This window comes from Daucus carota, chromosome 7 (assembly GCF_001625215.2).
Source record: "Daucus carota subsp. sativus chromosome 7, DH1 v3.0, whole genome shotgun sequence".
NCBI lineage: Eukaryota > Viridiplantae > Streptophyta > Magnoliopsida > Apiales > Apiaceae > Daucus > Daucus carota.
The window spans coordinates 19,225,355-19,251,865 of record NC_030387.2 but is presented as its reverse complement, the minus strand read 5'-3'; the positions used below and the strand labels follow the sequence as shown (position 1 = coordinate 19,251,865).

The 26,511-nt window shown below is 34.3% G+C and overlaps 3 protein-coding genes across 3 annotated transcripts; 1 reads left to right on the top strand and 2 right to left on the bottom strand.

The window, feature by feature from the left end:
- Nucleotides 1–3,502: 3,502 nt before the first annotated feature.
- Nucleotides 3,503–5,432, bottom strand: LOC108203301 (uncharacterized). Its single transcript, XM_017372121.2, has 3 exons — nt 4,671–5,432; nt 4,249–4,584; nt 3,503–4,147 (listed from the first exon to the last, which is right to left on the bottom strand). Exons 1-3 carry the CDS (start codon nt 5,430–5,432, stop codon nt 3,503–3,505), a joined length of 1,743 nt encoding a protein of 580 aa, XP_017227610.2.
- Nucleotides 5,433–11,234: 5,802 nt separating this feature from the next.
- On the bottom strand, nt 11,235–13,878 carry LOC108192254 (transcription factor MYB46). Its single transcript, XM_017372137.2, has 2 exons — nt 13,560–13,878; nt 11,235–12,348 (listed from the first exon to the last, which is right to left on the bottom strand). The coding sequence occupies exons 1-2, from the start codon at nt 13,856–13,858 to the stop codon at nt 11,697–11,699; spliced, it is 951 nt and encodes a 316-aa protein (XP_017227626.1). The 5' UTR covers nt 13,859–13,878; the 3' UTR covers nt 11,235–11,696.
- An 8,136-nt stretch (nt 13,879–22,014) lies between these two features.
- Nucleotides 22,015–25,393, top strand: LOC108192274 (aldehyde dehydrogenase family 3 member F1). Its single transcript, XM_017372119.2, has 10 exons — nt 22,015–22,437; nt 22,600–22,668; nt 22,789–22,885; nt 22,961–23,167; nt 23,281–23,405; nt 23,728–23,832; nt 23,965–24,131; nt 24,519–24,609; nt 24,774–24,923; nt 24,996–25,393. The coding sequence occupies exons 1-10, from the start codon at nt 22,168–22,170 to the stop codon at nt 25,230–25,232; spliced, it is 1,518 nt and encodes a 505-aa protein (XP_017227608.1). The 5' UTR covers nt 22,015–22,167; the 3' UTR covers nt 25,233–25,393.
- Nucleotides 25,394–26,511: the final 1,118 nt, after the last annotated feature.

The window sequence follows — 26,511 nt, the reverse complement described above, 5'->3', positions numbered from 1 at the left end:
TCTATTTTTGTATTTAACCTCAATACCCATCATGATGAGAGTCATGTGCTTAAACGGGTATCTCATTTTCGTTGGATTATTTGAAAAATGATAATATTAGTGAAATATATATTTTGTAACACTAAGGAACTTGAATCAATTCGCATCTATATTTTACAAAAAAAAAAAAAAAAGATTTCTTGCTTATTTTTAACAAACATTTTCCCATTTTGAATTTTTACCGCACTACCTTACGATGATGAGATTCATCTCTTTAAAAGCATACTACTTTATTTTGTTGAATTACATAAACAATGGTAAGATTAACGGAATATATTAATGCTTAAAATTAAGGAACTTGAATCAAGCAGCATTTATATTTAATAAAGCTTTCTCTCTTATTTTTAACATAGATTGCCGCATTTACATTTAACATAAATTTCCTTCTTATACCAAAGATTTTCCTGTTTTAAAGTTTTGCCTCAATTCTTCATGATGAGATAAGAATAGTGAAATATATTTTCTTATTTTTGATAATCTTTTATGATATATGATTATAGGATCGTCTAGATGACTTTAAAATAATTGTTTCTCACTTAAAATAAAAACGGTGGAGTAAAAGTCAAAAGCAAGTTAAGACCGGCAAATGATTAAAGTGTTTGACAAAGAAATAGAAGTCAGCGAAACAAAAACATATTCTCAACTTCTCATAAATACTTCTTACTTTTTTATACAAACGATAAAAATAAGTGTTTTTGACTTATAAATTGAGAAGTTAGCTTTTCGAGCATCCGCCAAACCCGCTTAAATCCTCGGCCTAAAGTTAAATTAACGAAACATTGATTCAGCACGGAAGAAAAGATATTTTTGCTCAATTGAAACATCTGTCCTGTATTAATCTTCTGAGTACTCAAACAATCAGGAGATTAATACAGGACAGATGTGACATTAAACTGATGTAGGATTTGATTCTAAAAAGGCCCTCTTTCTTATGTTTTGTTTCGTCCGAGAAATTATTTTTACCGGTATGTGTATGCTTTTAAATACCTTCTCCGGATATGAAAAGAAATAGCTTAAGCACGCCATTTCACGATGTTAATCACAATCCAAAGGGAATCTCCCCATTTTGATACTCCCTCCGTCCCTAAATACTTTTCCTGTTTGTACTTTTCACGTTTGCCAACACACACTTTTGATCGTTAATATCTTTCATTTCGTAGTAGTATTAAATATAAAAACTTCACCGTATTAAAGTACTCGTGAATACGAATCTAACAAGATCACTCATGACTATATTTAGTTTTATAGATTAGATGTAAATTAGTAATTTGTCTCATGTTATGAACAGTACCGACATTACAAATAGGAAAAGAAAAAAGATACGGAGGGAGTATACTTCAATGCAGGATTTGCTTACTAATGTACTCCACAAAACTTTTGGGGGCGGAATCGAAACAGTATATTCCATAGGTTTAACCGGATAGAAATTACTCCCTCCGTCCCTTTTTATCTGTCCATTTTAGGAAAAAAAAACATATACCAAAGAATAATTGATTGTATAAACTTTTTCATTAAATACTTCTAATTAATATCTTGTAAATGGTGGAATATCCCTATTTTATATCTTGAAAACATGAATTCAACCAAGTTTTAAATAAGTCAAGCCCTGAAAATTGAAATTATGGAGATATATTTGAAAAACTATCATTAAATTAGTTTCGAAAGTATAAATGGACAGATAAATAGGGACAAATTTTTACATCCAAAGTGGACAGATAAACAGGGACGGAGGGAGTAGTTTAGAGAGATATTTAACTGATGAAAATTTGGATTAGTATGGGAATAAGTATTGTGGATTTGAAGAAAGAATTGTCCAAGAACTTTTATCTAAAATTAATTGTATAATTTATAATTAATCAGAACATTACAAAAGTAACCGTGAGTGTAGTTCCACTTGTGCTTTGCTACATACATATTTATCTTCTCTTCAGAATGTATCTGAAAAGCTTTTCCAAAATATGAATTGCCGATTTGTTGTTTTGATACCTATTTCGATATGCCTGACTCTTTTTTATAGTTGCTATTGTTTTTTTTTATTATTATAGTAAAGGCCGTTCGACTAAGTTTGAAGTTATGACGTAAAGTCTCGTGAAAAACTAAGAGCCTAAAATAATTATTTGAAAAACTTTGACTTATCAATGAACTATAAATTATTAAAAATATAATAATAAAAGTTAAAGTGATTTATGGATATTGGATACCTTATGGCTTAAGGATAATTTTTATTAATAAAGTTTAAGAAAATTTAGTCACTGGAAAAAATACTGTCTTCAAATAAGTTTTTAATTTATTTCTAACTTTAAGCTAACTTATAATTGATTATATAAATATATATTTTTTGAGTTTAAAGTCAAAAATTATTTCAAACCCGTATTTTAAATCAGGGTTAACAGGGTCCTCGCAAACTTTTTTGTTTTAAATTTTGCGCGGGCATATATATGAACGTATAACGCGGTATTACTGCCAGCATATTTGGGGAGGAGTACCTAGTAATTAGCAAGTGGCTGGGCTAATTAACTGTGGAGTAATTCGAATTTGATATAATTTATGAAAATTGTTTGTGCGATGTCAGTGATATTAGCAATCCAAATAAGAATATTAATATAAATTTGATTTATCATTTGGGAGTAATAAAATAAACAATATAGGACACATCGAGCTTTGGATACTCGGACATATAAATCTCAGGTGATCTTAAAGTCTTTGTCTTGAATTTCATTTTCCAAGACGGAGTCACACGTGCATTTCACTAAAATTTTTGGAAGTTTGTTGCGTTTAAAATTATAAACCGATACCCTAAGCATGGTGTGATAATTAATTATTTTTATTTGTATCTTTGTGAAGAGGTTTGGATAAACTTTCATCTTATAACAAACATCTATAATTTGCTTAGACACCAAGTAAAACTTGCAAAAGCTGTCATGTTTTTTCCGCAAAAGATCAGGAAATGGCTGCCACAGTTTAAAGCTGAAAATAGAACGAAACTATAATTACTAGCTGTAGTAAACTTTTTCAATATTTACCATGTGTTAAAAAATTCAACTAATATACTCCCTCTCTTTGGATTTACTAATAATTTTTTCATGCATTTTTAAGAGTTTTGACCGTACACATAAAATTATTATTTTTATTTTTTTTCTATTGTGAACAAAAATATGTCATTAATATTTTTAGGGAAATTCCAAGTAGTACCATTGTACTATTGGCTTTTCCATTTGATACCACGAGATGTTTTGGTCTTCCATGCGGCACCACTGAACTATTGACAACAATGTTAACATAATACTCTGTTAAACAAACGTCAGTTGCACTATTAAATTTTTTTAAAAAAAGCATCTCCCTCCAAAAAAAGAACCACAGGGCATTCCAAGTACTGCAGTCAGTCATACAAAATGAAAGCAAACATGTTTCAAAACAAATTCAAGCAAAACAAATATCCAAGATAATTCAGTAACACAGGAACTTAGACTTGAGATTGTGATTGAGATAATGAAAACTGGGAATCATTGACTTCAGTTGGCTGAGATGTAGCTGCTGCCTTGGCTGCTTTGGCAGCATTGGATTGATCCCTGACTTTGAGATGCCTAACCAGCACTGGCTCACCTCCTGCAGCTCTCTTTTCTTTTTCAGTCAGACCTCCCTTGCAAGTCCTTGAATTGTGGCCAAGACATCCACATTTTTTGCATTTCACAGTCTGAGTCCTTTTGCCCTTTTTGTCTTCTCCTTCTTCCCTTCTTCTGTTTCTACAAGGTCTTCCTACTCCCCTCTTTAGTGTTGGTGGCATGATGATAGGCAAATCAGCATATGCAGGCCACTGCTCCTTGTCTGGTAAAGGGTTAATATGGTGGCTATATGACTGTTTGTATGTCCTCACAGAATACCAAGCTAAAACCACAGTGTGAGGGTCTATTTTTGCATGCACCATAGCTCTTATGGCATGCCTACAAGGTATATCTGAAATCTGCCAAGCACCACATGAGCATATCTTATTATTAAGAGATAAGGGAAAATGAGATTTTCCCTCATGAATTTCATATTCTCCAGGCTTTGACATATAGGCCTTGCAGCTGATGGTGTCCTTGCTGATATTCTTCAATGCCTTCATTATCTTAGGACAAAGAAATACAAATGTATAAGGAAACCAGTCATTTATATAACAAAATTGGCATGCATAAGTAGTTGAATTTTACCTTCAAGTAGAGTTAGAACTGGCCTGCACCTATCAATTCCAAGAGTAGAGTTGAAGCTCTCTACAAAATTTGAGGTGTTGGAGTCATTACACACATTTGGATCAAATCTGTGCTTGCTCCAAGTTGATGAGTCACCTAATTCTGCAAACCAGGCCATGACACTATCACCTCCAGATTCCTTGAGTTTTTCCATAGCTTTTCTAGAGGTGAACTGTGAGGTGGCATTACAAGCTCTCCAGAAGAGAATGTACATTAAAGGGCCAGCAAATTGCTTCTTGTAGTTCCTGCTAATGTGCCTGCAGCAATATCTTCTTTTTGCAGTTGGCCATACATCCATTAAAGCAAGATCAATTCCCTGCAGACAAATTGACCAAATTAAACAGCAGACAAAATATATATTAACATGCAACTTAAATAAGTTGTTAGAGAATGAAATTATACCTTTTGTTTGTTAGATATTATTGTCCAATCACCTCTGCTTGAATCTTTAACCAGGTTATACAAGTTCCAAAAAAACCAACTCCAGTTTTCTTTGTCTTCAACACTGACAACTGCATAAGCCAGTGGGAATATCTCATTATTGGCATCAAGTGCAACTGCTGATAAGAGGATGCCTCCATAATTTCCTTTCAAATGTGTTCCATCAACACCTATAAGAGGCCTGCAACCTGCTAGAAAGCCCTTCCACATAGCAGTAAATGAAATAAATATTTTGTCAAATAATAGCTGTCTTGGAAGACTCTCACTCTCCACAGAAGAAAAATAAGCCTTGGAATCAGGGTTTGTTTCACATAATATCTTGATATAGGCTGGTATGTCTGCATATGACTGATCATATCCTCCAAACAACTTTTCAACAGCATAATTCTTCAAATTGTACACTGAACTCTTCCTCATGTATACACCATATCTCTGAAACAACAGCTCATTTAGAGCTTTTCCTGGTATGTCTGGATTGGCCCTTATGTCTTCCAACAGTTTCATTGCTCCCCACTTGACAGTGCAGATGGGATTATATGTTTCTAAGCCCCCGCATGTGTGCACATTTGGCTCAATTTTTTTGATAGCCCATGTAATGCCATCTGCCAGTCTGCTGCTATGAATTCTCCAAACACAGCATGCTGCATAGCAGGTGGCTGTATACCTTGTCTTATCAGCCCAGAGGACATTGATTGCAAATCCCTCCTGCACACAATAATCCATTAGAGTATCCTTGAAATGTCCCCTGTCAAGAAAAATCATCCAGGGTCTCAATTGAATCTTTCCAAATTCTTTGTCTTCATAATCCTCTCCATTTTTGTAGAGTTTTTGGTATTATTCATCATCATCCTCATTGTCTATAAAGTCATGCCACATACCTTGATTCCAGTTATCTTTAATTGCTGGTAAAGTATCACCAACTTCATCTCCATCACTAACTTCATCTACATCTGACCTCTTCCTACTTTCAAACTCCTCCTCATTGAAAACCATCTTCCTCTTAGCACTCTTTGCACCCTCCTCCAGCCCCTTTTCCTTGCCCTCTGTTTGATCAATTGCCACATTTGATCCCACTACTAGTCCTTTTCTTCTTGCAGTTGATTTAGGGATCTTTCTTGCAAACATTGACTGATTAGGTGGCTGCTCTTCAGAAGGATTAGAAGGCTGGTCTGAAGTAGGATTAGTAGCACTGCTAGTTATAGGAGAAAATCTAGGACTTCTCCTTATAGGTAGTGATTGAAAGGCGGTTTTAGGGGAGACAGGAGGTGGTGGTAAATTACTATGGTTCACAGGTTTTTTTGCTTTCTTTCTTGATATGTTGGTTTTCATCACTTTGGGTTTTTTAACTTGTTGCCTTGAATTACTAGTTGCTGTAGTCTCTTCCACTTGTTCACCAACAGACCCCTCTTCCACTTGCTCACCAGCCCCCCCCCACCACTTGATGACCACCATCCACACTATTATTTTGTTCCTTCGACCTCCTAAAATTCAAAACCAACTTATATAATTCTGTTGGTTTTATAACAGTCCCAACAGTAATGGGTATAATCTCCCTATCACTCAGCCTGTTAAACATCCTCATCAAATTTTCATCATTCAGTAATGGTTGAGTTTCCATTTTAAAAGGATAGTAAAAAGTCGGGAAATGGTAATCCAATTTCAGCCCCTGTTTCTTGCCCTCTTCCTCATAATCTAATACAATATCCAACATTGATGTCTTATCTGGATCAACCCCAATGTCAACACGTGTAGCCCTCTCAACACTTGCTCAACTTCACCCATCTGTAAATACACACACACACATACATTGAAGCACACAAACACACCAATATATACACAATCACACTAATATATACACAAACATAACACAGATATTGATATTTACACTGATCATCGCATTCTTATATCAAATAGTTAGCATGCATTTAGTAAAGATACGTTATTGGACTGTTTCGAATGGATTAAAAAACGTACCTTTAGAATGTCGAGATTGCAAGACGAGATGATTCCAGTTGATTGTAGTGGATTGAGCAGATTCCCAAATCACTGTGCTTGAACCCTAGTCGCCTTCTCCTCCCCGCTGCGTTTTTATGTTTTTTAAGCTTATTTCATTTTAGTTTATATGTTTAAACATGTATTAAGTGTTTTTTTTGATTTTTTTTAATTTTTATTTTAACGGCTAAGTAACGTTTCAGCTAACAGAGGGGCATTTACGGTACAATTAAATAGTTCAGTGGTGCCGCATGGAAGACCAAAACATCTTGTGGTATCAAATGGAAAAGCCAATAGTACAATGGTACTATTTGGAATTTCCCATATTTTTATTTACAAAAAAAAAATTTTGAAAATAATAATTTTAAGTATGCAGTCAAGATCTTAAAAATATGTGAAAAAAAATCAAAAACTAATATAGCCAAACGCAGGTACTATATAATATTTTAAAATAACATCAATACGCATAAGAATCACCTATCCACAAGTTATTTCTTCAGTATACGCAGCAATGAGCTATTCAATCAAACTTTTTTGCCAATAAAAGTTTAAGGTTATTATGATCAAATTCACAAGTATAGAGTTTGACTTACAAATTATGATATGGAAATTTGAGATTATAATTTTACTTTTGAAATCACATTTTACTAAAATATAAAGAACCACTTTAAAGATAATTTGTAGAAATTGATTATTATATTAATAATTTTTATACTCAATAATTTGTAAATTTAAAAAAAGCTATCCAAACACGTAAATAAAAATTATAATTTCTCATTTATAAGTATTAAACACTTCTTTAAATTTAGGGAAACGACCCCTTCATATTTATCGAAGTATCCTCATTTGACTGTTTCTCGAGATTGTCTCAATAGTTAAAAATTAAAATTTTATAAAATTTCTGAATAAAAATGTAATATATATAGGATATATATTTATATTGAAAGAAGAATTTTAAATTATTATCTTTATTGAAAAAAGAAAAAAGTCAAACTACGAAAATGGACGAATGGATGGAGTATCAGACTACATGCCCTGTTTGGGGTAGGCCTGTAAATGGATCGGATATCCGATCCGACCCGATCCGATCCGTAGTTAAATAAATGGATATGGATCCTTATTAAAAAAATCCGATCTGTTAATAATCCGGTCCGATAATAATCCGGCCCGATAAAGAATGGATATGGATATAGTCAAATCCGATCTGTTAACGATCCGATCCGATTCATACTTAACTATATAATATATTTTATATTATATTATATAATATTATAATATATTATTATTAATATATTACATAGAAAATAAAATTTTTTAAAAATACAAGACAAAATCCTAAATCATATTTTCTTATAACCGATCAGCCGCTCCTAATTCTTGACATGACTCTCACTCTTGTCATCCGATTAATCTAATAATCACCCCTTTTTTTGTGTAGAGTGAGTATAAACACAAGAGCTAACTTTTCCACTTAAAACCTGCTCGATCACCTGGTTCTGTATTTAAGACATGTGTATCGACTATAATCCTTACAAGAGGAGTGCACATCATAATTTGCTTCCTCCAAAAGTATTAAGCAACTTATCTATTATTTTTCTATTTACTTGATAAATTCTGTATTGAAGTTTTTATCGAAACAATCAACAAAGTTTTTATTATAATAAAAACTTTATTAAAATTAAATACACCTTTATTAGTTTTTTTTACCTATTACGTTAAAATTCATGAATTAATATAGCTAAAAAATATCACTTTTTTCTGTCTGGAAGTTAAAACATTATTCATGGTGAAAAAATATATTTCACAATTCTTAGCGGATCGGGGCTCCGATCCGATTATCCATGATCTGAATGGACCGGATATGGATTGACTTGTAAAATATCCGACCTCTGATCCGATCCGATCCGAATCCGATAAATTTAAATGGATGAGGATATGGATTTAGCTAGATCCGATCCAAATCCGATCCGTTTACAGGCCTAGTTTGGGGATTAGTTGATAGCGGATTCAATTAGATGTTTTGACTAGTGGATTGAAATAGATGTTTTGACTAGCGGATTTAATTAGCTGTTTCTCGTAAAACTGTTTGATAAATAGCTGATTAATTAGCTTTTTCTAACATAAACCAAAACCTCTAACACCAAAAGTTCCTCAAAGTAGCTTTTTCAAAATTAGCTTTTTAGGTCCAAACCTCTATTTCAATCCGCTAACTATCAAACATTTATATTACTCCCTCCGTCCTTTTTTACTTGTCCCTTTTGAAAAAATAACGCATCTTAAGAAAATGTTAGGTGGATATCTTGTTTTCATACATATCCCTAATAAATGTAATGAATTAGATAGAGTTGTGTATATATATATGCTAGTCAAACATTGGAAGTTGTTACATTTTGAAAAAACATACAAAAAGTTGCTTTGAAAAGAGAAGTGGACAAGTAATTTGGGACAAATTTTTTTTTTCAAAAAGGACATGTAAAAAGGGACGGAGGGAGTAACGGATTTTAGTAGTCAAACCTCTAAGTCACCCCAAAAATGTGATTTTGCCCAAATTTTTAACTTCCAAACAGGACCTACCAGTTAAAGCTGAGAAGAGCACCATCTCAGCCCCTTATTATCGGCACATAAACCTTTACTTTTATCAATTACACTACTTTCCAAATCTTGAACACCGCAAAATTTCAATAAACAACTAGTACAGATTAATATGGATTACCAACATTAACTCTCGTGATATTTTACGTGCGGCAAGAAAGTATCTTCCATCAATACTTTACATCTGAAATTTTTACCAGTAAAGTAGCAACATCATCTAAGGGCTAAACTCCAGAACACAAAAGTTTTGAAGCGCAGATAAAAATGACTGGCTAGGCATGGATATTTTGTCATTTAAACAGAAGTACAGGACAGGTGGTAGAATAATACTAGTGTAAACAGAACTGTCTTAAGATGTGGTGGTTTGTTTCTTACAAAAGTTTATAGTAAAAGTTAAGGTTGGGTTTGGCATGTGGTAGGAATCCTAGGCGATTTACATGTCAGTTCTTCCCATCTCTCCATATGCAGCCTAGCATTAATAAACAAAACAGGCGTTATCACAACAAGACATGTACACAACAAACTCTGTCACTGCATATTTATACCATCATCTAACCGACCATTGTGATGGAGATGTGTAGGACAATCTTTTACTCACTTGTTTTTGCTGTTGAATTATCGACTTGTTCATTAATAAATTCGTATCAATTTAGTCATCTAAAAATTATATTTTTTATATCAATTCAATCACTAGAAATAGTTTAGTTGATATAAATGTTATCTTATAATTAGATTGAGTCGTCATTTTTGAAATTACCTGACTAATTTGATATATTTGGATCAAACAAATGATGAATTTGAAAATTACCTACAGTATCTTTATAATTCCCTACCATAAGAGCATCTCCAAGGGTGATAACAAAAAGTGTTAGCTAAAATATAATAAAATAATGATTATGTAAATTTTTACCTAAGGGGAAGGGTAGCCACTCCAATGGTATTATGTATAATATGATAGCTAAAATTATACCTAAAAGATTTGTTGATTCAGCAAATATATCCAATCAAAACATGATTATCTATAATTTTTGCTGAAGGGAATATGGTTGGAGTCCAAAACTTTTACATATTCTCTAAAACTGACACCTAGATGCCACCTAAGTGCCAAGTAGACATTTTAGCTAAGGGTTTTGTTCCCTTGGAGATGCTCGTAGATAAAAAAACCGATCTAGCTAAGAGAAAATTTAGGTACTACAGTCTTTATTCTGGATAAGATAAGATGAACGAAATAAGGGTTTTTCATACCTATCAGATAGACTGAACTACGGTCTTTATTCTGGATCCGTTACATATGTAACTTGATTCGTTGTTAATGAGATTCGTACATACACGGATATACAGATATTTAAATGAAGACCTCCTGTTACTGTTACTATGTTGAGAGTTTTTTTGTACATGTGGTTTTAGCTGGTTTCATGGCACTGGGCCAGATCATGTCGAACACTATCAAAAAGTGCAACAACTGGGCCTGGAGGCCTGTGCATTATCATGGGCCATCTTCATGGAATCTTGGCCAGGATCTAGAAATTCAATACATAAATAAGCATCCAATTCAAAAATTTATAGAAAAAAAAACAAATAAAGAATTCTAGCAACTATGCTGGTCCGCTGCAATTCTGCAAAGCCTTTTTCTTCTAATAGCTCGATTGCACTTGCTTTAAGTCATTTGTTTTCACTTTATGTGCTACATCAGTTGATCATATACATATTGGCCATAAGATCCTCTTGGTGTGATTCATTTACAGCACATCTATTCCTTTGCTAATTTTCAGAGTACTTGATTGTTAGTTATACCACATGCCTCATTAAGTTATCTTCGAATATGCAATGCAAGTCCACAAGAATAATAATTATTCCAAGAAGAACTGAGTACCATTAAGTTTAACAAACAAGCATTCAACTTAAGTCCAAGAAACACAAAGCATGATGATTTGTGTAATATGTACTCTTTGTATATAATTTGAATAATATTCACGTCGCTTTACAGTGTATGAATGATGATTACAGCCACACCAGCATAAACTGGAAATGTTAATCAGAGTGTTTATTATTCTCAACAACATCAAATGAAATTGATACTTACAACTATACAAGCTTTGTACTTTGCATGCATGAGCAGTGTCTTTTACATATATGCACCTACCTCTGAGAGTGACCTTATTTCAGAATCTTCGAAATTAATAATATTTAGCTTTCGAGTTAAGCTGTCTCTCTACTTCTGAAGCTAGACTAAGGTAATGTGTCATGTCAATTTGTGAAGATTGTATAAGGAAAGAGGGAAGAAAAGCAAATAGCTAGGGAGATTCGATGAAAATATGTAGTTTGGATTAAGAAGAGGGGAAAACCAGACCGTCTTTAGGCTTAAACCGACCATTGGCCCTTGGAGGGAAGAATTTGGATCAGTTAATCTATGAGGTGAAAATCAAGGGCAGGAAGGAAAGAAACATCCCTCATCAATTCTTCAAAGTCCCACTCTCCCACTCTTAACTCATCTCCTTCCCAATAGTTTCCATTCCCTCCAATTGTTTCGACTTTGCTACTGTTATTCAGACTGTTACTGTAAATTGCATTACTTTTATTAACCTCATCACACCCTAAATTTTCTGCTATGTTTATGTTCTCCAAAGGAGGAACATGTAGCTCACAGTCCATTCCTATATTCCCACCAAAATTGCCATTTCCACTTATCCCCTGCAGGCTTTGCGGTACATTTAAGTATGATCTAGTTGTACCCCATAGGTTTATGCCATTACCAGCACTCATGGGCATTTTCGGATCAACAATGTAACTTAAACCCATGGATTGTAAGAAGAAAGACGAAGGGGACAGAGTCGATGATGAGTCCATATTGGACATTGTTGTGGTGCTACAATGTGGTGGAATGGAGAAGATTCCCGCGGTGGTGCTGATCTCTTTAGGCTCTATAGAGGAATCACTTGTGTTTGGTGTAGAGCTAGAAGATGAATTCTTGAGCCTCTTCTTTATTGTTGAGTTCCAGAAATTCTTGATTTCATTGTCAGTACGTCCAGGCAGGCGTGCTGCAATCTGGGACCATCTTCGCAACAGAAAATGAAAAAAATGAAATCAATAAACATCAGTCAGTTACAAGTAATTAGATGTGTAATAGAAGATTTGGGTATCTATACGTTATCTAACGAAATGCATGATCTGCATGGGAAACTTGATTCTAAAACAACAATTGACATGGACCTTAGAGTGTCTTCAACTCTAAGGTTTGTCCTCATGAATTCTTATGAACTAGATGGTAATTTAATATATTTATAAACCACACATGCAGACAACACAGAGACATGCAAATTTATAGACGGAGACGCATGCTAATTCTCCTAAAAATTAATCCCAGATTTCGGTTCCTTATGCAACCTTACAAAATATAACAGCTAATAATTACTTACTCCCTCTTCCCCGGCTTCTTTATCTTGGAGAATGGTAGTTTGACACACATTTTAATATTCCTATAAAATATAGTTTAACATATTATTTTATTTTTTTCTTCCGAATATAAATTTCATGTTTAAATGTTTATAAAAAATTAAAAATAAGTTATGGAACTATATTTTATATACACCTTAAAATACATGTCAAGTAATGTAAAAACATTGTAATAAAATGAGAGGGACAGGGGAGTAATATAATTTGAGGAAGATAATTATATGGCTGATAAGTGATGAATTCAGGAATGATAAATAAGAGACTTAATTAATATTTTAAAAACGATATTCTTGATAGTTCTTGGAAGGGGCCGGGTGCTTAATTAATAAGCCCCTGCTGCATCAGTCACTATGGCTAATTAACCTTGCAATGGTCTTTATCTGATAATTAATTAGTGAAACCTGTAAATATCAGGTGTTATCTCTAGATAAAGTTAGCTGGTAATGTCGGGAAAAAAAGTGTTAAACGTGTGAGAATAGTAAAACCACATCTGCAAAGAGTATATGTGTGTGGTAATTAATTTCATGGTGATCTAATTAGTTAGATGGGTTAATTCTGAAATTATAATTATGTTTGCTTGACTTGATCAAAAGCATGCATGATGAGATATCAATGCCAACACCAATCAATCTATTATAAATTTGTCAATTTAATTTACTTTCAAGCTGCAATTATTGTTAGCATCCTGGAATCTATGGCTGTGGAATCATCAACTCCAGTTTTGTCAAAAACACAAAGGATTAATAATTATTTGCACCATGCATAACATTAATGCAAACCTTCAATTAAGCAATAATTTGATCTAAGATTCACCTGTTGCCGAGAAGAGAATGGAAATGGATGATGAGATCTTCTTCCTGGGGCGAGAAGGCGCCGCGCTTCAGATCAGGCCTCAAGTAATTAATCCACCTGAGACGGCAGCTTTTTCCGCACCTCTGCAGACCTGCATTTCTGGCCACATCACTCCAGCATCCTTGTCCATTACTTAGCATGTAATGCATTAGCTTGTCATCCTCTTCCGGCGACCACAGCCCTTTCCTCAGCTTCATAACATGACTACTACTACTACTACTGTTACTAATATTCTTCCCACATTGATCCGGCTTTCTCATCTTTAGTCTTTTGAACTCCCTCTCTCCCAACTGTTTTCATGTTATGATGCACTCAAAGTTTTATATACATGAGGAGAGACTAGTGGAGCCAAAATCATCATGACAAAGATGGTTGTGGGGTTTGCTTAAAAATGGGGAGAGACGCAGAGAGAGACTGAGAGAGAGAGAGAGAGAGGGTTGGTTGAAGGTGGAGGAGAGAACGGTCTGGAGAGAGATATGTGGTCGTCTTGTCTTTGACTCCATAACTTGTCTTTTTCTCTACGTATATTTCTTCACTCACAAGGAAACCTAGCTAATATTATACATGTTATTATATAGTATAGTGTCATGCAATATATGTATATGGTAGAGAAGGTGAAAACAGGAAAGTTTGTTTTGTAACCAAGCTAATTACAGAAATTTGCTTCCACTACACATAATCTCTCTCTCTCTCTCTCTCTCTCTCTCTCTCTCTCTCTCTCTCTCTCTCTCTCTCTCTCTCTCTCTCTCTCTCTCTCTCTCTCTCTCTCTCTCTCTCAACACGTGTAGTTTAAGATAACAGAACTGGATTTTCATGGTATACGATAACGAATTACATTTGTCCAGAACATAAAACTCGTTTGTTTGGGTTGTATTGGGGGAATTAGTGGCACTAACAACCGTGGCATAATTTCTTTTGGATATTTTTGTGACAATTGATTACGTTAAGAAACTAAGTCTGATCACTAGCTAAAAACTCATCATTTTTTATTGGACGAAATGGTAGTTCAGACGTTATATTTCTAGGTAGAAATCAATGATGATCAATTCTAAGGCCAATTTTTATCTCATGCAATAAAAACTTAAGAAATATTTTCAGGGCTGGTTAAAGCGAGTCAAGCTTTTGAGACTGAGTTAGAAGCTTGTATACATATTCTGAGGAAACTGGACGGGAAGATAGAAGAAGGGGGTTAAGGTAATACTGTGCTCGGATTCGGTGGAGATTAGAGGTGATCGCGGTGTGGTTTTTGGCTAAAACCGCAAACCAAACCACGTGTGCGGTTTTGTCAATTTCTCAAACCGCAACCGCACCGCAAAAAGTTAAAACCACGTAAACCGCACCACAAAAAAGTCGTGCGGTTGCGGTACGGTTTATGCGGTTTATACATTTAAATAGTCTTTTAAAATCAAATTATAAAATTTCTTAATAATCAAATATTCTTCGGAGAGAATATAATATAAATGATGGAAAAAAAAGAGTCACGAATTGGCTCAAATTGAACTACTGCATTTAAACAAATTTACAAGCACCGAATAAGTACAAATTACAAAAACATGCCAGAAGCACTGGCCTTCTCCTTGCATGTGTTGTAGTAATATATACACATAGTGCACGAAATGTAAAATGTCTTAAGAGAGGTAATGTTGAATAATGGTATTCTAATTCAGACATGAGCTTGATAGTTAATGTCCGGTTGTCAAATTAATACATACTAGCCTTTAACCCGTGCGAAGCACGGGCGGATATATAGTTCGCAATTTATTATTTATAATTTAAATTTTAACATCATTTTATTAGTATTTTAGTATTAATGGATTGAATTTTAATTAAATTATATTATTCAACTAACTATATTTTCTCTCGATTACTTAAAAATGGACAAACCCTAATATATATATATATATATATATATATATATATATATATATATATATATATATAGAAGAAAGTTATATGGAGTACTATAATTTTTGGAGTACTTGGAGTCCCAATCTAAACCCTTCATTTTTTTTAGATCCAATGGCTGAGGATTTTTGATTTAATTTTTGTTTTATAAGTTTTAATTTTTTAAAACCCCAGCCCGTTCATTTTTTTGAGTGATAGTGTCTTTATGCGGCAGTTACAACTGCCTGTGAGTGTGTCCAGGGAATTGCGTAGAAGTAGCGTCCTGCAGTCGTTAAGCCATTTTTTTCTTCTTTTTTTTCTTTTCGTTCTTTCATTTTGAGGAGGCAATATCTACATCTCTTGGATCATTCTCTGCTCTTCTCCATAGCAAGTGTTTAATGTCTGATAAGAAGGCCGAATCAAGTAAGTTTTGCAGAATTTTTAATGCATTTGTTGTTCATTTAAAATCCTGTACTGCAAGATCGCATGTACCTAAGAATTGTGTGCACGAATTTTTTATAGCTAATGTATATTTCTTCGTAGCATCATTACAGAGTAATGTTCGTTCAAATCTTTTTGCAAAAATCAACTTTTGTCTGCATACTGGCATTTGGCTACTGACAAGTTCAAGCCGTTCTGATTTTTTAGAGTTAAAGCAGAATATGCATAATATTCAAGTTCATGAGGTAGATGCAATCACTTGGGATGGGCTCCATGTGTCGAACGTTTTGCTGGGTCAAATTTGGAACTGCACTCGTACTTCTGGGAATTTTCCAGCATGGTTTCATATGGACTGGCATTCCTTTATAATGTGGTTGGCTCTAAAGGAAAGACTACTCACCAAAGGAAGAATGAACAGGTTTGGTATTATATTTATCTGACTTATGTGATTTGCGGGATGCAGTTATGTCTCGAATGTGATATTTAGAGGGCCTTTTCTTATTTTTAAGATTGGCGAGAATACACTCAAGGCAGAGTGCTTCGAAACATGGCAGTGGGACGGGGAGTTAAATTGGCTCCTCTCGTTTCTTAACATTGCCATCTATCAGGTGTGGAGAGAGCGGAACCACCGCATGCATTGTCAAATGGGGCGTACTGATGTGATCAAAATGCGGCCAGAGTAAAACAGTGTTAAAACAAAATTGTTTTCTTGTACTAGTTTCAAAAAACAAATTAGCAAAGACCCTAGTTTAGTATTATAACTAGTATAGATTAATGTTAGCTTTAGCTGTTGATTACATGTATATAAAGGAGTTCTATTAGTGATATTTACTTCCTTTTGCCTGGGGCATGCCCCCATTATTCTGTATGAAATCCTTTTCTTGTTAATACTCCATCTGCAATTTTAAGTTAAAGGAAGGTAGAGAACAGGGGATGAAAATTAATATCTTTCTAACCAAGTTCATAAGAGCATGGTGAGATATGAGGATAAAATTTTTGATGAAACGAAAAGTTAGTGAGACACTCATAAAATTTTAAAGGTTTAATACTCACACCACTTCCTAAAATTCCAGGAAATATGCTTGTGCTCCACACTAGTAGAATATATGTCGAAATGTCTAATCTAATTTATCTATGAAAACAACTCAATATCCTACAAAAAAATCAACTTCACATCCATATTCCAAGTACGTGTCAATTACACTTGTAAAAGTAGTTCATATTTCAATTGGTGCAATCTCCAATTTCTAGGTATTTAAGTACAAACAGATTGTCCCGGATAACAGGAAATAGGGGGAAAAAACCATTGGAGATGATAATGAAGCATTTAAAAAATCTTTCAGGCTACAATGTCGTAGGCAATATAGGCAAAAACAACTGTTTATTGAATCCATAGCATCATTCTTCTAGGACTGATCCTGATGCAACTTTTCTTCTTGCTCGACATCTACACCAACACCTCTTCATATTCATCGAGCCTTCCTCAACTACAAAGTCATCCTTAAAAATGTGTTAACATCGCATAGTAGTCTGATATGGAGAAGGTACAACGAAAAGAGTCCGGTTTATAATCTGAGACAGAAGACAGAACATTCAGCGTGTTAACTTCGCATAGTGAGCTAAAAACTAATAACATCGTGCTACAACAAAGAGTCCTGTTGATTCAAAAAAAATAATCAAATTTTGTCTGCAAAACTCATACCATCGTGAAGTGAAAGTGAAGCACGGGTATCTTATTCGGTCTAGCATGTTACAAAACTGCAGGACACTTTAAAAATAGGAATCTTCGTTTCAAAAATACATAACAAATGTTGAATCACATAAAATGCAACTGCATGATCAAAATAGTAATAAAGTGCAGAACTAGACAACAAAAAGCATTTAAAATTTTAAGCATCTAATACACTACAAAAGAACCAAATTCCACCAAAGCAGTCATTAGCCAAGAAGGATTTCCTAGTCATAGAGGTCTCCATCAATTGACATATTCTTGCAGTGCCGAGTGTTCAGTAAATAAACGTGAAGTGAAAGTGAAGCACAGGTATCTTATTCGGTCTAGCATATCACAAAACTGCAGGACACATTAAAACTAGGAATCTTCGTTTCAAAAATACATAACAAATGCAAAATCAAGTACAACACAACTGCATGATCAAATTAGTAACAAAGTGCAGAACAAGACAACAAAATGCACTTAAAAGTTTAAGCATCTAATACACAACACAAGACCCAAAATCCACCAAAGTAGTCATTAATCAAGAAGGATTGCCCAGTCGTAGAGGTCTCCATCAATTGACATATTCTTGCAATGTCTAGTAAAAACACACATACACTTCTATTTGTATCAAAGCCCCAAGAAAAAAAAGAGGGTATCCACGAAATAGAGCCGGCAACTGCAGGACACCCCAGTGAATCGGGCCGCCGGAGTTCATAAAATGAAGATATTGAGTGGCCAGAAAAACGACATGCAAAGCAATTAAAGGACAGAATCAAGAGATCGTAGACATACCCGAACTCAGTTTCGCCAAAATTTGATGCGTCCTGCAAACCACTAGTCCGTCGTTGAATTAGTTCTACACAGTGATTGACCTAGGGTTGAACACAGCGGAAGTGAGGGATTTTTGATATCGAGCGTCCTTGTGTGCTTCACTGATGAATGCAGGATACACCTTGAAGAAACGTGCGCGTAATTGGAGTTCAAAATTGCTTAGTAACTGTCAACCCTATTTTTGTCTTTAAATCTTAGCCACAGGATTTTTTAAAATCTAACGGTGGATCTTAGGGACTCCAATTTCTCAATTGTATTAGTATCCCACAGAACTCCACTCTATATATATATATAATTTTACTATTTTAAAAAAAATCGTAAAATGTGATATGTGATAAATATAAATGTTAATATGATTCTTTTTTAAAAATAAAAATCTTTGGTGGAGATCTTATCCAAGAAACTTATACCTCACTATACTTCTTCATTTTCGTAGAATAGTTAGTCCTCGTGCATTATCAATTTATTATATAATATTAATATTGATCTACTCATTTTCAATTTAAATTTCATCATCCAGGTAATATTTTTACTTATATAAATTATAACTTGTCATCTTCTAAATAAACATAATATTTTTTTTGTAAGTGTAATAAACATTTTTTTTGAAAAGGAGTAAGTATAATAAACATAATATTTAGTTTTTGAGATATTGTCAAAATACAATTTCATTTAATGTGTGTTACTTACTAATTAAAGATAATTGTATAACTTAGAGTTATTATGATGAGTTTCCTGACCATTTTATACTTATATATATATTTAAAGAGAAATAGCTAAATATTTTTGTTGACACAATTATAAATTTGATTTTCTGATTTAAAAGAACGCAAAGCTCTACTATAATTTTTTTATTAGTATTTTTGTATTTATTTTATAAAGAATATTTTACGGTACTGATGAAAAATTTTAATGCATCGAAGAATTTTTTTTTGGCCCCCCTTAAAGAGGTTTGCTGGCTTCGTTGCTGGGGGCAAGTAACCCCAGTGTAGATAGGTCCCTGCCTAGCATTAATCAGCATGCGTGTCTAGGATTTATAAGCAGGGCCGGTTTTGAGGGAGTGCAACAAGTGCAACAGCACAGGGCCCATGAAAATTTAGGGCCCCCAATCTATTACTACTTCTTTCTATCTTTTGATATACTCATGACAAATATAATATAATATTAATATCTCTTTAATTTTTACTATTATTTTATTTAAACACTAATTTAAGTCTCTTTAATTTTTACCATTATTTAAATATAATATAATATTAATATCTCTTTAATTTTTACCATTATTTTTACCATTATTTAAGTCTAACTACTTAAAAAAACAATTTTTCAGTTGTAGTAGTCTAATTTTGTTTATGAATATCATGTTATTTTAAATATTTTAAAATTTTGTTTTGTCATTTGGAAGGGTCACATTCTTAAAGTCAGCACAGGGCCTCAAAAAAATCCCAAACGGCCCTGTTTATAAGTATCGGTTATATATTCACTGTCTATTGCATGCACTTCATATCATCTATATTCTCATTCTTGTTCTTAGCGTAGTAGCAGTTTCAAGCTGGGAGCCTCCGAAGCGAAAGTTTGTAAAAATTAACATCCATGCATCAACCATTGATGACGACTTGCAAAATGGGAATGTGAATGGAATAGGCATTCTTGCTAGGAATTAATCACAAAGGGGAGTAGCTGTGGGCGATTCAAAAAGTCATGGTTATGGCATACAAAAAGAAATTATCAAGGTGGTATTGGAAACTGATTATAATGTGCATGCTTATGAGCTACTCTTGGAACAGGATGGAGATCTGATTGAAGAAGAAGAAGTGGAGGAAGTTGTTAGGCAAATAAACACGATGAGCAGGACGTACAATGTCATGAAGCAAGATGTGATAATGCCAGATGGGATTGTGAGTTAGTTTCCAAGTAATGCTCTGCCACTGGAAACTTCAAATCTCATGCAAATTCGAATTATGATATGTCCTTGAAAAAATTGGTTGACACGGCACTTAAATTACACGATCGAGCAGAGGAGGGCATGAAATAGTCACATTGGAGTAGTACTGTTCTAGTACGTGACGAACATGTGCGGTGGTATGTAACTATGCAAGCTCTTCTTCTTGGTAATGCAATTGTGCACTACAGCACTAGCATCATTCATGCATGCATGTGACATGCTTATAGGCGATGAAATAAAGAGTGAACACTGTTGGTTGAAATACTAAATGCACATAAATGCATACTCAACGAACAACTAGTTAGAAATCTTTGTCTCAACTTGAATAAAATGCCTGACAGCTGATCAACTAGATTACCGGAACAAGCAGTCCCTCGGCAATGGGTAGGTTATTAGTATATATATAATATTACATGAGTCGAGGATGGGAAACAGACAGTTCGGATACGAGGTCTCGTACTTTCTCAGATCTAGCTAGGTTTTGGATTAGATGATGACATTGAATGGGTCTTACTCTTTCACAATTAAAGGACCAAGGGTTATAAGGAAGCTATCAAACATAATACTTTGTTAGGGTGTTTCTACACTGACAACTCATTCCGTTTAAATGAATGATATTCATGAGTGTATTTTGTGCATGTAGGAGATTTTTGTTATCAATAAAATTATGACAACTGATATATGGAATTAAGGGTACGAGAATGAGTTTCTCAAAGGATATAGAATTAACAATTTATGAGAATTAGAGGTATGAGGATGAGCGTCTCAAAAGTTATGAAAGAAAAAATTTACTTATCAAGAGGATCGAATGAGGTTTAGAGCCGTACAATAAAATTATTAATCCAAATATCAATATTTCGATGATTCACGTTAACCACATTTATTAATCATGAAGACATGAACCAAATTCGTATGTACTAAAATACATATATAGATGGTACTCTCTCCGTCTCAATTTATAAGTCTATTTTGGAAAAAAAATTTGTCCCAAAATATTTGTCCCTCTCTTATTTCAATACAAATTTATCTACATATTAATTGTGATTTTTTTGAAACTCAACATTATTCTCATTTCTCAATGCACTAAATTCTTATATTTATTGTGATTTTTTTGAAACTCAAATATATTCTCATTTATCAATACACTAATTAATGATACATGAGATAAGATTCTATCTAATCAACTTTTTTCTTAATATGTGTGTTTATTCCAAAATGGACCTATAAATTGAGACGGAAGGAGTACATGTAAGCATCAGCATGTGCATGATGATGTGTTGAATTTATTCATGGTGAAGTGAAGTACGGAGTTTGTTAGTTGGAGCCATTTATGAAGAGGAGCCGAACTCACCCCACGGGTAGTTGTAAATCATCTCATGAGTCATGACAGGGATCTGACAAGCGACCTATATTATCGGGACCATCTCAAAATCCAAGCTATACACATAACACATCCTCTTCCTGCGTTTTCGATCTAAAATGATCGGAGAAAATGGTTGAAATGACAGTAAGAAATTTCATACAGAAGAAGAGGAACCAGAAAGAAGAGACAAGTGCATTTAATTGGTACTTAATTTGGATTTCGGACGTACTAATAAATTGCACATGCAAGTCTCCATGCTCCTATATTATGCCCAAAGAGAGGGACTAAACCCCACCATGCATTCACTGTGACCTAATAAACCCCCCCAAAACAAGCACAACACACATCAAACCACACGTCTCTCATACCTAATATACCTCTGTTTTGCTCTATGGATCACCATAACATTGACATTTCCGTCCCACCTCCTCATATTCATCCAAACTACTCTATGGGAGGAGAAGCCGGAGATGACCCGAATTTCGAAAAAGACTTGGAGGAGCTCAGAGAGACCTTTAACTCCGGAAAGACCAGAGATGCATCTTGGAGGAGGTCTCAGCTCAAAGCAATGCAGCTTCTCCTTAAGGAGACGGAAGACGAAATCTTCCACGCTCTTAAACAAGATTTGGGGAAGCCTCGGTGTGAAGCTTATAGAGATGAGGTTTCTAACTCTGCCACTTCACTCTTATTGCAGCTTGCAACTTCAATTTTGTTAGCATAATTATTTGACACATGATTAATGATTTAATTTCTCCGCTTTCTCGTACAATTTGACTTATAGCCACTACTCATACAGTTGCATTGTTACATGTAATTTCTGCAGATTGGAACTGTAACAAAGTCTGTACAATATGCACTGGGCAATTTAAAATATTGGATGTCCGCGAAGAAGGTTAACTAAATAATTTATCTCAAATATTTGTTAAATTTCATGGTATATGAATCCATTATGTTTAATTCAATATTAATTGTTAAAATTATATTAATAGAGTATAGCTTGTTTGATATGCAGGTTAATTTGCCTTTAATTGCATTCCCTGCAACCGCAGAGTTGATTCCTGAACCGCTTGGTCTTGTCTACATAATTTCCTCATGGAACTTTCCCTTTGGTAATTGTTAAGATAGCTCAACATTGCTTAATACAAAAGCTTTCTTATATTAATGCACAACAAAATAACTGTTAGGGCTATCTCTGGAACCGATAATCGGGGCAATAGCTGCTGGAAATGTTGTGGTTCTGAAACCATCAGAGTTGGCTCCTACATGTTCAGCAGTTCTGGCTAGTGTGATCGACAAGTACCTTGACAATAAAGCTATCAAAGTCTTTCAAGGTGGTGTTTCTGTTGGCCAACAACTTCTTCAACATAAATGGGACAAGATTTTCTTCACAGGTGAACTTTTAAGCAAATTATGACTACTAACTAATCATCTTAATCTCTCATTTTGCCCCATATGTTTGTGTAACTAATTAATCATGATTTCAACTGATAATGAGTGATTATAGGTAGTGCTCAAGTGGGGCGACTGGTTATGGCGGCAGCTGCTAATCATCTTACACCTGTCACCTTAGAATTAGGTGGTAAGTGCCCTGCAGTTGTGGATTCCATCTCTGGTTCTTGGGACAGAGAGGTAAACTTCTACTATGTATTACTAAAAGTCATCACTTTTATTTTTTACAAATTTAAATACAGGAAATAGTGTTACACAATTTATGAAACCATAGACACCTTAGAAGGGACTCTGAAACAACCAACTCTCCTAAAACCGCAAGTATCAGGAGAATACCTTAATCGGATCATGTACTATATTTAGCAAAACTGAATAATCTCGACACAAAATAAATAGATAATTCAGAGGGGAATATTATTGCAACAGTTTCCTTGATTCTTGTATCTGAATTTGTCATTATAATCTTTTCCTGTTTTTGGTTACATGTATATCACTATATCAGTCTACATTTAAGCGGATTCTTGGCGGGAAATTTGCATCATGTGCTGGTCAAGTCTGCATAGGAGTTGATTACATTCTTGTGGAAAAGAGATACTTATCCACCTTGGTATGAAACTTGATGAACATTTTGTATATATCTGATGTTTTGGATTCTAAGTAACACAGAGGAGCTCATCATGCATTGATGCTTTCCATTACCCATAATTTCAAAATTATACGAACCGTATGAATGATTTAGGTGTCAAGGCTCCAGATATGGATCAGGAAAATGTTTGGGGATAATCCGAAAGAATGTCTAGCACGGATAATAAACAAACATCATTTCATAAGATTGAAGAATCTGCTGAGTGATCCTCTTGTAAAAGCTTCTATCCGACATGGTGGTTCTTTAGACGAAGCTAATTTGTAAGTCAAAAAACAATTTCTAGCTAAAAAAAATACCAGCATGCAACTATGTTTACTTTAACCAGCTTCTCATATTAGAGTAGTACATGTAAAAGATCTGGTTGTGGTTTCCACAATAGCTTAAAATTTTGGGCGAGCTGATCATCTAAGATGGCATCAGAGATTGGTTCAGAAGAATCTTGTGTTCGCGACTCATTAATGAGTTCACACCCTTCAGTGGTTTCATTATGAAACTTACGCGTGATCATTATTCTCCTGTTGCAGGCTTTCAAGTGTGGGGTGTTAAATGTATGAAATGCATTGTATGTTTTTCCAAAACCTCGTGGTTTTGGGAGAATTAATCATCTAACGACGATTAAAAAAGTTTCTTGATTTACTGAATTGCAGATTCATTGAGCCGACGATACTGGTAGATCCCCCACTCCATTCTGCTATCATGACAGAGGAGATATTTGGTCCATTGCTTCCTATCATCACAGTTAAAACTCTCTGTTTCTTTGCATATATATTCACAATCATTTCATTTTTTGCAAGAGTATTCATAATGCTTAAACTAGGAGCCTATCAGCAAAGTGTATTCTACATTTCTGTGTCAAAAATGTTACAGTAACTTAAACTGCTATTGGGTGATTCTGAATGCAGTTGGATAAGATTGAAGACAGTGTTAAGTTTATCAATTCGCGGCCTAAACCACTTACAATCTACGCTTTCACAAACAATGAGAAGCTGAAGAAGATGCTGATAGCAGGGACATCATCCGGAGGCATAACATTCAACGACACATTAGTTCAAGTAAGTACCTCTAACAATATCAGCATAATGCAGCCATCTATTTCTCTGTTTTGACACTAAACATATGTGCAGCATGCCGCGGACACCATCCCATTTGGAGGCGTGGGAGGAAGCGGATTTGGAAGGTACCATGGAAAATTCTCTTTCGATACCTTCAGCCATGAGAAAGCCATTTTGAGGAGAGGCTTTCTCACAGACTTCTGGTTCAGGTTTCCGCCATGGGACGATAAAAAGCTGCAGCTCTTTAGAGATGCTTACAGATATGACTACATTGGTATAGCTCTCACTTTCTTGGGCTTGAAGAAATAGTGATTCCTTCCGCGTTGCCTGTATTTACTTTGAGTTGATCAAAGCTAAGCTAATGAAATATCGGATTTGTGTTAAACAAGACCCTGTATTGACTATGAATTACCATTACAATGTTAAATGCCAATTAATTTTAATGCAGGTATAAGATTTTTTGTATTTAATTTTTATTTTTAATATGAGAATGAATCTCAACAAAAATGATTCGGCAGTACACCGTGATAATTCTTTCATTCAAGAAATCTTATCATCTAATCGTCGGACATGCAAGATGACCGGAGAAATTTAGACAATAAAACTTTAATGTCTGAAAAGAAAAACCCGTCTTCTTCCAAGCATCTTGAGAATAAAACAAAGGAAACAAGAAGAATATAAGTTGATATATAACAAATTATATATATTAAAATATAAAATATAATATATCTAATAATTAATTATTAATAAAAACACGTGTATATTATGAGCTGATCAAAATAATCCCACAATTATGATAACTCATAATTGAGACAATTAAGCTCTTAATTAAGGCACAATTAATAAAATATTAACGTCCTCAATAAAGGCACAATTAACGCCCTAAATTAAGGCATAATTAACGCCCTCAAATAAGGCACAAATAACTCCCTCAATTAAGAGGCACAATTAACTCCGTCAATTAGAAGGCAAATTTACGCTCTCAATTAAAAGACACAGTTAACGCGTCCATTAAGGTATAAGATTTTTTTTTTGTTTTGACAATGCAGGCTTATATGCCTTACAAATTAGTATCTGTTCTAATAATTCTCGGGGTGAGCCAGAGTCGAACCCGGATGTTCCGGGACAACAGAGGATATGCCCGCCACTGGGCTATCCAATCGTGCTCATTAAGGTATAAGATTTAGTAACACACAACTTTAGAAACTTGTGCTGCGCATGGTCATCAAGTGATTGCTCTTTATCATTTACTTAGAGGTTCAAACTCATGAAGCGAGTTTATGCTAAAAATTAGAGATAATTGCATATCGCACTCCTTAAGTATCGTTCAAAAACGATAGGGTACCTATACTTTAAGAAACTCAACTCGCACCTCTTATCTTTACTTCTCAAAACCGAGATGCACCCCTTGCTCAGTGCACTCCGTTAAGTCACTATATATATAATTGCAATTCGGACCCCTTAACTTACGTTCAAAAACGATATTGTACCCATATTTTTGAAAACTCGAATCGCACCACCTATTTTTACATCTCACGAACGATATACGCACCCCCTCCATTGAATTCCGTTACCTTCCGTTAAAATA